A 12656-nucleotide genomic window follows, 5' to 3' on the forward strand; every position below is an offset into this window, starting at 1 on the left:
TTCACCATAGCCCACCGTGCTTGGAGGACTCTGAATGCACGTTGCACATCTTTCCGAGTCGCCTCTTGCTTTTGGGCAAACAATGCCCTCCTATCCGTTGTCGGACATGTGATGGTTGAAGAGGTCTCAGATCTACTCAATTGTATGCACTTTAGTGGTCAGATTTCTCAGATCTAGAGAATCCGCTAGATCACAGGGTCTAGGAACTCAGAGAACCCTTGAAACTGTCGGTCGTTGGGCACACAATCTAATCTGCCCTTTCAAAACCCTCAACCCACAATACTAAAGGCTAGTATAAGGAAGTAGGGATCGAATCTCACAGAGATGGAAGCGTAAGAAAACATTCAAGAGACTTTAGACAAGGGTTTGGCTGCTGTCAAACAACTTTGGGTTGAGAACTTAACTACTAGATTCAGAAAATGTAAATGAACTATTCTAACAGCTAGACCTAAGAAAACATAACGAAAGCACATATGGTGAAAACACAGATGCAAACAGAACCACACTCCAACAACGAAAATTTACCAGACCTAGTGAATTACTTTTCCTAAAATGCCTAGACAGATGAAGAATAGATCGTGGGGACCATTTCCTAAAATAGTAAAGTACGAATGAAAAGCTGTAATTAACTAACTAAGGATTTAACTAACAACTAGCTTCATCTTCACCAACGATTCTCGATCACAAAATGTAGAAAACAGAGCATGTCAAATTAAACTATCAGATTACGATTAACTAAGGAAATAAAATAGATCTACTACTGCTAGACGAGGCAAGTAAGACAGGAACTAAACTTCGAAACCATGCAGGTAGCGCTGGGTATTCGGTAGGTTCGGTTAGAACCGAACTGAATACCCTGTTAACCGAATTCAAATGGAACCGAAATTGAAACACCGAACCGAAACTGAATTTGCCTCGATTCGGTTCGGTTCCTAACCGAACTAGGTCGAACCAGAACCGAAATTAAAAAAAAAAAGTGAATTAGAAATTAAACTTTAATTCTTCGTTAATTGATCATCTATTAATGGAATGAGTTGATAATAAAGAATCAAAGATCAAGTCAATTTGATTTGTTTTTCTTCGGACTTATGCGGTTAATGTTGTTTTTAAAGGATTGTACTAATTGTTATACCACAACGTCCATGCATACACATTATTAATAAAATATAAATTAATAAATGGGTCATCGGATGGTTGTACAACGATTTCTCAATAAAAATAGCATTTATTCATATAGAAGATAGTAGTAAATTCTAAAAATGGAAGTGAAAGTAGTAAAGCATTTATTTCCTAAAAAAATAGTAGTAGTGGTGTATTTATTCAAGATCTTATAGTGTTACAACTGGAACGGTGTACTTTCTAAATAATTTTCAGTTGACGTCAAAATTCTAAATACTTATGCTAAACCAGTATTAAATCGTTACTGTAGTTGTAGCAAGTAATTAGTGTTGTAAATAACCTTTAAGTCTTCAGATCGTTGCTTCATGCTTGTATAAAAATTTACAACATGTTCAATCCAAAAGTTGAAATATTCAATAAAGTAAACAACTCTAAGTTCAAAGATTCCAAAACAACAATATCAATCCAAGTTTACAACCCACTCAATTCAACAACCATTCAAAGTTCAAATATTTAAAAAAAGAACTCCAAGTTCATATTTTCAAATTCCAAAACAAATGCACGATAAATTTAACTTTCATCATGATCACTTGAATGAGTTCTTTCCAATTCTCTCAATTCTGCATCGTCCAATGGCCACGTCACTTTGCCATCCTTATGGAGTTCCCCCATAGAGGTGTCAAGTGGGCCGGCCCGGGCCCGGTGAGGCCCGGCGACATTTTAGCCCAGCCCGGCCCAGGCCCACATCTGTGCCGGGCCGGGTTTTGGTATATATAATGGGCCCAGCCCGAGCCCATTTGCAAAGTGGGCCGGGCCGGGCCGGGCCAAATTTAAAATTTTGATTGTGCTAATTCGATAATTGATCTATATAGTGTATGATGATGTATAAATATATATTCCATTTCCCACATACACACGCATATTTATAATACAAGCCCACAGAATTAGGAATCATAATATACTTAAATATGGAACTATTTTGAATTGAGATAAATCAACTAACAACTAATATCTATAATTATTCAAATCAATTAGCAATTAATATCTATAATTAAGCAAATCAAATGTAGTTAAGGAAATCAGATTTGTTATAAGCTTTAATTTAGGTTGAGTAATTGAATTAATTTATTATTATTGTATAATTTCATTAACAAAATCTATGATTATCTTAAAAATATACAAATACAAAATTATCATGCATTTATTAATATATTAATAGAAAAGATATGGATATGTATGAAATAATATCCAACCTTCATTTTCATATACATATACTCCATATCCGTGAAGCATAATACATATATATACATATTACAATTTGGATACATATACATCAAGTAATCAATCACTATATTTGTGGAAAGATAGAGCATTAATAACTAGTCTCTATAATCATGCAAATCAAAATTATTATAACACAATCAATTCTAGGATCCACTATTTTTGAAAAAAAAATAATCAATAACTAATCTCTATAACTATGGAAATGGAATAAATTAAGTCGAGCGATTGAATACTTTGCATAATGTTAATAATAAATATAATATAATCATGCATCTAATAGTAAATTAATAAGTAGGAGATATGAATGTTATTATGTTATAGAAAGAAAAATATTCAATCTTCCCTTATATATATACATGCATAAACAAGTCTATTGAAAGAGCCAACTATAAAACAAAGTATATACCAGCATAATTTTGATTCTGACGGGCCTGGTCCGGGCCCGGGCCGGATCTGGGTCCGTAAAAAGGCCCACTTGGAGCCCAATTAATCTAATCATCCTAGCCCAAGCCCGCTCCATTTCGCTAGTGGGCCGGTCCTGGGCTGGCTCATACCGGGCCTGGGCTGGACTGGGCTGGGTCGGCCCAGCCCACTTGACATCTCTATTCCCCCATCACTATAAAAAATAATGAATTAAAGAATGAGTTCAAAATGAAGAATAAATAAATATATTAGTAAATAGCAATAAATTACTCACTTTCATGGTATTGCTTTTGCATAAATGGTATTGGTTCTCCTTCTTCTTCCATGAGATCTGCATAACTAGAACTAGACCTCAACCAATCCTCGGAGCATATCAAAGCTTCTACCATTTCGGGTGCCAAAGAGTTTCTAAATGTCGACAGCACACGCCTCCCCATGCTGAATGCCGACTCAGAAGCTACGCTTGATATAGGAATAGCTTAGCCATCTCAGATAGAATAGGATAGGAAATACCGTATGTCTTCCACCACATAAGAATGTCAAAATCAACATCTTCATTGGCCGGGTATTGCCTCTCTGCGCAGTAACGAGAGAGCTCTGAGCTTCCATCTTCATCATCATCATCCTCACTAGCAACACCGAGAATGTTACAAGAACTTTTACTAAGAAATCGCAGATTAGTCGATCTACTCGACATTTGGCTAGCTGAAGTTGTTCATGGTTGTGTTTGGTCAGCCACTGGAGTGAATTCTTTCTTGTACAACTCAAATAAGTCAAAGACTGACTTTCTCAACTCCTCCGTCTAGCGATTTTCCCTTCTTTCTGTTCACTTTTCCTGCCAGATTCATTTACCAGGTAATTCCTTCCTTCTTCCTGTATCTGGTATTTTCCTCTACACACCTGGCTTAAAAACTGTGTTAGACCGAGGAAATTGTTGAATTTAACCCCATAACCAATGTATGAAATTAGCTTTATCAATGGTCTTCATGAACACGGGCCATCCCATCGAGGGTAGATCCCATTTGCCAGATAGTACCTCATACTGTACCGACGGTTGTTGGCCGTGAACTCTACGTTCGACGCTCGCCCAACACACAAGTCGTTGAACAATGGAGACTCGTTCAACACATTAAGGTCGTTGTTCGACCCAGTGACACCAGAGTAGGCATGCCCGATCCACAATCGTTGGTTGACAACGGCCTCCAACACAATCGTTGGATGTGTGCCCTTGTGCCCGCTAGTGTATTGTCCTCTCCAAGCCATTGGACAATTCTTCCACTGCCAGTGCATACAGTCGATGCTGCCCAGCATCCCCGGGAAGCCGTGGGTCTGCTCGTGCATGTTTACCAACTTGCAAACATCGTCGGTCGTTGGCTTTCTCAAGTATGTATTCTTGAATGCTTCGACCACTGCCCGACAGAATCTAGCTAGGCAATCGCGTCCAGTTTGCTCGCTCACATGGAGGTACCTATCAAACATATCTGCAGTCGTTCCGTAAGCGAGTTGGCGTAGGGCGAATGTGTGATTCTGCAAAGTCGATATACTTTGCCACCCGATAGCATCGATGCTTTGCATGAAATACGAGTCACAAGCAACAACTGTATTGACGATGCGCAGGAATAAAGGCCTCCGCATCCGGATCCAAAGGCGGAACATCTGATCACTCCATCGAGGATCTCTAGGGAAATAATCCGTGAAAAGCCGAAAACTAGCTTGTTCACGGTCTCGATGGATATACATCGGAGTACGTGGTACCCGGACGTGTTGTGCGTTCGATGCTTGAGTTGTTAGGTTTGGTATACTGAAAAGCATGTTTCGAGCAGTTTCGCTCGAATAGAATCTTGCTTGTATACGTAAAACTCTATAATCCACTTTTAACCCGATTCAGTATTATTCGAGCAGTTTCGCACGAATAGAATCAATATATTATTACATTGTGTTTGTTTGTGCATTTAGAAGATGTTTTATAAACATTTGAATGTATAAGAAGCAAACAAAGTCTAAGTCTTTTGCTTAGTAGACTGGTTGTGGGCGTCGTCCACTTTAAGGTAACACAGTCGGTTCTATGCAATGCTTTGCAAAAGAAAAAGAAGAATTTCACAACCCAGATAGGCTTAGACTACCTATCGTGAAAGGTTGCAATGTCAGTCCGATTATTTCTAAGCCTTTCTGAAATAAGATGACGTTGGTGTGGTATAGCACTGAATGGATCTAACAGCAAGACGTGTCTTTATGCTATCTACTGAAAGACTAGGTCTTGATAAATAACTATTTCTTAATCTACATACGTTAGCATTGAGCATACGGTATTGATTATGCACTACTTTGACTTATCAAATGGTGCGGGTTTTTCGCAACCCAATAATCCTGATATATTGGGTAGTGGTGATTAATATCTAGCGGTGCTAGGATTGCTATTATGTTGAATCGTGCGCGAGGTGAGTCTCGTTTGATAATGTCCTCAAGAGGAGCTCGAACAAGGTTTTATTATTCGGGAAACTGGCCAGTTGGAGTTTTATTACTCTATGAATAATAAATAAGTGTTTCTTGCTAAGTCCACTCTTGGAATTAATAAGATGTTAATTAATTAAGTCCATAGCAGACATGAATTAATTAATGGACATTTATATCTTAAGCGCGGGAAATAAATAATATAAATAATGGAAACCCGGTTTCGGATTTGGATGGGGAGAGTTCAATATTACTTCTGTAGTGGCTGCTTGTAATATTCCAATATAAGCTTGTATTAAATTGTGGGTTCAATTTAATTAGTAAAAAGCTAATTGGGAAAGCCCATATCCAAAACCTTCCATAGATCCCTGTCTGGGCCCATAAGGAACTTAATATAAATAGGAGAATAAAGGACACAGAAGAACCACAATTTCATTATTTTGTATTTTTCGAAAATTTCAGCTTCCCCAGCTGTAGGAATTTTCGAACTCCACTCCTTTTCCCAAAAGGATTTCTTCTGTCTTCTTTATTTAAGTCCTAGTATTTTGATAAGATCAGCCCACCCTGATATCGAGATACAGTTCGGGAACCAGTCAGAAGATCCGTGGTCTAGTATTGAAGATCATCACGTGGAGAAGGCGCGAGCAATCGACGATTCTTTGGAGAATCAAATCGGTAACTCTAAACCGTAGAATTCATGTTTAGGATTTACTTTCTATAAGCATGAATTATTTGCGTTCTAGCATGCAATTATCTGTTTAACATGTGAATTGATTAATCGCATAATCGGTCAAATAGATCCGTGTCTGATTTATTTGTTTGTACAAGTCTTCCGCTGTGCAAGGGGCACCAAACCCCAGCATGAGTAGCAACTTGGTAGCGTTCCACCTCGTTGTTGGTTTCTTCTTTGATTGCGGGCATCGCCGTCTCTAACATTCGGGCCATTTGAGCTTCAATTGCTCGTTGACCTTCACGGCGAGGAGGCATTTTTCGAATTTTATAGTGTGAGAGAGAGAGAAATGAAGTTGAATGAAAATGAATGGAGTGGTAATTATAGATAAATTCTTGAATTAAAAAAAAAATTGAAGTTCCAGCCCGGTCCGGCCTGAAAACCATATAACGCTGGGCCGAAACGCATCGCGTCACGTCCCATCACGATTAACCATGTGCCGGGCAAACCCTGGGCGCGGCCTCAGGACACAACTTCGGCCCCAGGACCGTCCCAAGCCGCAACTTTCCCTCGTTTAACGCCCGCGGCCCGTCCCCTCCGCGTTGGGGATGTTCTATGTAAGTTACTAAAATAGTTTATTGAACAAAAGTTAAACACTTAATTCGTTCCTTAGTAGTTAGTGGATTCATTTCTTTTCGTCACGAAGATTAATAAAAAAGTGTGTAATGTATTACATAAAATGATAATAAAGTAGGAGAAAGGAAAAAGTAGAAATAAAATAGTAAGAGAAGGGAAAAGTAAGAGTGGGAAAATATGTTACTCCCTCCGTCCCAAGATAAGCGAAGCACTTTGAGCACGAGATTTAAGTAATTGATATTTAAAGAGTTAAAATAGAGAGGATAAAGTATAAGAGAGAGAAAAAAAGTAGAAAGTAAAGAGTGAATAAAGTAAGAGAGATGATTTTTTGCTAAAAAAGAAAATGAAATGGCTTTACTACTATGGAGTACTCCATCCGTTTTATAAAAATAGCAACTATTTTCATTTTGCGCCGTTTTTTAAAAATAGAAACTTTTGAATTTTGCTATTTTAGGACATGTACCTCACAGTCCACTAATTCTACTTTCACTAGCTACTTTTTCTCTTTATCTGTCTTACTTTACTCATTTTTCTTTTTCTCTCTCTTACTTTACTGAAACTCTGGATATTTTTAGCTGCGTGCACAATGAATATCAAGCTTCCTGGGTCCAGAGAATCCACTAGATCACAAGGTCTAGGAACTCGCGGAACGCTGAAAGATCTCGGTCGTTGGACACACAGTATATCACTTCAAAACCCTCAACCCGCGTATACTAGAATTAGTATAGGGAAGTAGGGATCGATCCCACGAGGACAGATGCGAAATCATGCATTTAACGGGCTTTTGGGTGGTATGGTTGTTGTCACGCAAATTGGGGTTGAGGAACTTATACTAGACAGAGGAAAAGAAATATAACTATCTCTAGATCTAAGAACAGGAAAACAACCACGTAACAAAGATTGGCATTATATCATCGCTATCTTCAACCCAACTTCCTAGATCTAGTAATGTCACTACCTAATCTAGCTAGACAGACTCGATGCATGCAGTGGGGACCATTTTTCTAAAAATAGAAGCGTACGACCAAAAAGCTGCAAAATAACCAATTCTAAGCCTAACTACCTACAAACGCAAAGCACAATCGGAATTTAACTGAAACATGATGAAAACAGAACAAAGATAGTAACTCAACGGCGACCAACAGATCGGAAGTCAGAAAACGCCGAGAAACCCAACAAAAACTCAGATCTCTATCTCCTAGATGAAGTAAAACAAAAACGAAAGCAGAAGTTCAAAATCCATGCACAATTCAATTCCCCTATTCAGATCCACACTTCGGATGCTAAATCCACTCCGGATCCAAGCATCCGAGACAAACTCCGGTCGAAATCATCTCCATAACTACAGATTCACCAAATTCTCCACAGATCAACAACAACAACCACAGATCAACTCATATTCCCCAGATCAAGTACACAAAACATCCAACAAAAAGAATAACAATCAACCTCCGGAACAAAACTCCTCAAAATATAGAATCAACATAAATCAACACAGAATCAACACCTTCATAACATGAAATAAAATTAATAGATTAACAGCAAGTAGCAAACACACAAATCGACTTCGAAACGGCGAAGTTCGACCAAAATCAAAACATAAACGTTGGAAAGTAAATGATTGTATTTTCGCCCTCCTTGAGGACGGTGTTGCACAAATTTCCTGAAGATTAGACCACTATTCTACCCCAAAATTCTCATTTCCCAAGTGTGTGTGTGTGTGTGAGCTGAGAGTTATCGTCTATATCATGTGTGTTGCATGCTCCTCCTTATATAGGCGTGAAAGTGGGTCCAGCAGGGGCTTTTTTTTGTGCGAATTGTCTTCTTTTCCCTCAGCTTCGGACTCCCCTCGTCTAGCCATTTTCTTCCTCGATTCTGCTCATTTTTCGCCTTCTTCCTTCGCTAGTCCACTTTCTTCAATTCTTCCTGGACCTGGCGAATTTCCTTCACACACCTGGCTTAAACAATGTGTTAGACCCCGTAAATGGTGACTTTTCATCATATAACCGATGCATGAATTAGCCTTATCATTTACCAATTCTTCTCACTTACTTTACCAATTCTTCTCACTTACTATCTTATTGTTCATTTTGGTAGGTGGACTGACTGGTCGTGCTTCGGCGATAAGGACTAAAGACTTAGAATTGTGCAGTGTAGTGTTTGGTAAATCACTCAATCTAACAGGTCCAGAGGATTCAACTAGGCCACAAAGGTCTAGAAGATCATGAAACTATCAGACAAGGGTCGTTGGATGCACTCTATTTCTTCAAAACCTCAACCCACTATACTACAATTAGCACAGGGAAATAAATGATCGATCCCATGAGGACGAATATGTTACGAAACTGCATTTAGGGATGTTTCGGGAAAAGGGGTTGGCTGTTGCCACGCAATTTGTGGGTCGAGTACTAAAACTACTGGGTCTGAGAGACTTAAACTACTTTTTACTCTACCTACTGGGTCTAAGAAACAAGAGCGTACGGGACATGCATGATTTAGAGAAACAAAATATTTTAAAGTTCTAAGACAACTGGAGTTAAACTGACTAGAACGACTTTCATAATTTAGACAAACAAAAATAAAGCAAACAGTGAGGACAAATTTCCTTAAACTGCTAGAGTCTGGAAAAGCATGCAGAAAAGTAAAAAAAACATGCAGAAAGTACTTACAGGGTCTGGAGAACATGCAGAAAAGCAAAGTACATGCAGAAAGTACTGACAAAAGCAGATCTGGTTCTAACTACAAACAAACTTCATCTTCTTTGGGAATCAAACGAGAACAGAGCATTAAACACCATGAAAACAGAGCAAACTTCAGATCTAAACTTAAAACGAGAAATTAAAGCCGAAACTAACATATCTACGCTACTGGACCTAGAGGATGCGGAAACAGAAAGTAAATAGCCATAATCATGCAAAACGTAAACAACAAACACCAGATCTACGAAACTCCAACTCAAATCCACCACAATTCAACAAATCCGAACACCTCCATATGTAAATGCACAGCCTCCAACAACAAACCAACAGATCTCAGCTCCAAACACCCAACAATCAACAAGAACGAAAGCGAAAAGCAAGAAATAAACATCAACTCAGCGATATTCAACAAAAACCAACATAAACTTCCATAATAACGAGAACTAAGTTCGAATCCAATAAATCCAAGTCAGAAAACCAAAATACGAAACTAAAAACCAACAAGTACTTGAAACGAAAACAAGCTAAACAAAGCAAAGTAAATATTGTTTCTTCGCCTTCACAAGGCGGTGTTACACAACGGCAAAACAATGAGAACCACGGCGGTGGCCATAAATCACCCCATCTCCAAGTGCGCAGCAAGTGAAACGAGTTTGAAGTGTGAAAAACAGGGAGCTAAGAGAGTATGATGTGTTGAAGCTGATAAAGATGATATATCCGGTCGTGCCTTCTTCCTTAAGGTTGGTCTCTTTATATAGGAGAGGCTCTGATCCCTAGGGCATCCTTTTGTTGATTTGACGCTTGTGCCTTGAATAAGACGCTCTAAAATATCTGCTATCTGCCTCTTTCTTCTCCTGTCGCCAACTTCTAATTCTCCCAGGTCCGGACGACGACATCTGAATTTCACCTCAATCTCCTCTCTTTTGCATCTGCCAAGTCAGGTAACAACAACTCCTAGGTCCGGCAGATTTATTACGCACCTGAACTCAGAAACACAGATTAGCGCCCCAAATGCACAAAATTTTAACTCAAAACTAATACATGAAATGAGCCTTATATCAACGACCCCTTTACATCATAAAATTTGGCTAAATATATGTTGTAGACCTTTTCTTATAAATTTCGTACTCCATAATATTCTTGCATAACAAAATATTGAAGTTTTCCATATATGTTCATACTCTCCCTAATGATCCTTAAATTACCAATATCATTATAATGGCATAATACCCATTTCTGCTACAAACTTATTAAATTGATAAATGGCACAATTATTATTACGCCAACTTGAGCTTTCATCAATATGAACACTCGTGCTATACACAGAATATATGATTTTCACTTTATTGAATACAAATTCTGCATAATTCATTATGTACAATAGCACGGGACATATGATTTTCACTTAGGCCATGTTTGGTTGCACGAATTCTGTCTGGAAAAGTAATCTGATTCCTTAAATTTTAAATTCTCGTGTTTGTTTCGGTTTTTAATCAAACTGAGAAAGTAATTAAAATCTCAGAACAAGGAAAGTTGGTACAACTTTCCAGAATTCTAAATCCTGGTATTCTTTTTCCCAGTTTTTGGATTCTTACATATTTAGTTATTTAATAAGTTGAATCTTATACAACTATTATTATTATTATTATTATTATTATTATTATTATTATTATTATTATTATTATTATTATTATTAAATAAATAAAGATTTTTTTAGAAAAATAATTTAAAATTATGAATCTTACTCTACTTAATTTAATTATAATAAATAACTATAATTACACTATAAATATAATAATAATAATAATTATATTATTATTATAATATTTATAATTATTAATAATTACTAATATAATTATTTAAATTTATGTATCATACTACTATTAATAATAAAATGTTATTACCATTTTATAAACTAATTAATTAACAAAGCTTAGTGAAATTTTGAAATTATAAATTTTATTCAATTATAATATCAATAAATATTTAAAATTATAAGAATATTTTTATATATACTTATAATAATATAAACTAATAAATTAAGAAAATCTTAATTAAATTATTTAAATTATCATTATAATAATATATAAAATAATATATTATTATAATTTTTTAATTAATATTTATTAAAGGAATCTTAATATAATATCAAAATTATTATTATTATTTAATTAAATATGAAATTTAAAATCTTGATATTTTCCAAACACAAGAAAGTTAAGTTGTTAGGAATCATATTCCAATGATTCATTTTCCTAGTAATCATTTTTCTTGCCAACTTTACTTTCCCGGCAACCAAACATGGCTTTAGTGAATACAAATTCTACATAATTCATTATGTACAATAAACTTCTTCATTCTCCCTCTAAGTGAAGCATTTCCTATTCGCCACATGATTTTATTTCCTGACGGGCGATTGAAAGAGAGGGACAGAGGAGGCGGCACTTTGTATCATGTAGGGTTTGTAGGGATAATTAGTTTATGTAGGAGTATATTATTTGGATTGGATTTTACAATTTGAAACGTTTATAATTGAGAAGAATTTTAAATTGGGTGTATGTGTGTTTGGTTTTATTTAACTACTATTTATTAAATTTTATGCGTATAATATGTTTTTTTTTTTTTAAATTTTGATTAAGCAATTATTAATTTTCTTTCTATTTAGGTTAAAATTGGAATTGTGCTAAGAGTTTAATTTGCCTTTTTATTTGGATTAAAATTAAAATTTTATTCATTATCGCGATGCTTTATTTTCTTAGAAGTAATTCACATGCTAAACAACAATGCAAATATTTAATCTTTTTAAGTTTCATCTTATATTTACTTGATTAAAATATTTACTAGAGTATATTTTAATATTGTAATTAGTATTCAATTTAAAATATTTTAATTAGTCTCCAATTAATTAAATAATAATACCAAGTTTATAGAATAACTTATTAAATAATAATACCAAGTTTATAGAATAACATATGAAATTAGATAAAATTATAAATATCTAAAATTAATAAAAGGGGAGTTTTGGGGAAAATAACAAGATTGCCATTTTGGAGAGATGGCGGTTGGCATCCTCTACGGCCCTACCCGCCAGGCACCATCTTGAAACTAAAAAGCGAAATCTTTCAGTTCATCCAAGGCCATGACGAGTCTCTCTACGGGACGTTTGCTCGTTCATAAAAAAGAGTAGTAGTATTAGTTATTTTATTAGTTTAGTTTAGACGTGGTTATCAGCGCCTTCAATATAACATGTTGCATAAAACTTAATAGAACGGAATGATCCAACCTACGCAAGGACTTTACTACTTATTATGCAAACATTAATTTTTTGGAATTTTGATTTTTGAATGCAAAAATACTTATTTATTCTTACGCGG

At 35.9% G+C, this 12656-nt stretch overlaps 1 protein-coding gene and 1 long non-coding RNA gene across 2 annotated transcripts; both read right to left on the reverse strand.

Annotated features, from left to right (window-relative positions):
* Positions 1-2760: 2760 nt before the first annotated feature.
* On the reverse strand, positions 2761-3615 carry LOC148930624 (uncharacterized). The gene is made up of 2 exons (XR_016136375.1): positions 3101-3615; positions 2761-3019 (listed from the first exon to the last, which is right to left on the reverse strand). It is a non-coding gene; the product is annotated as an uncharacterized LOC148930624 (long non-coding RNA).
* A 195-nt stretch (positions 3616-3810) lies between these two features.
* On the reverse strand, positions 3811-4566 carry LOC125209857 (uncharacterized). Its single transcript, XM_048109437.1, has one exon. The coding sequence runs from the start codon at positions 4564-4566 to the stop codon at positions 3811-3813; it is 756 nt and encodes a 251-aa protein (XP_047965394.1).
* Positions 4567-12656: the final 8090 nt, after the last annotated feature.

The sequence above is a fragment of the Salvia hispanica genome, chromosome 3, assembly GCF_029641045.1.
Source record: "Salvia hispanica isolate PSC_SH4W2 chromosome 3, Shi_PSC_v1, whole genome shotgun sequence".
Classification (NCBI taxonomy): Eukaryota; Viridiplantae; Streptophyta; class Magnoliopsida; order Lamiales; family Lamiaceae; genus Salvia; species Salvia hispanica.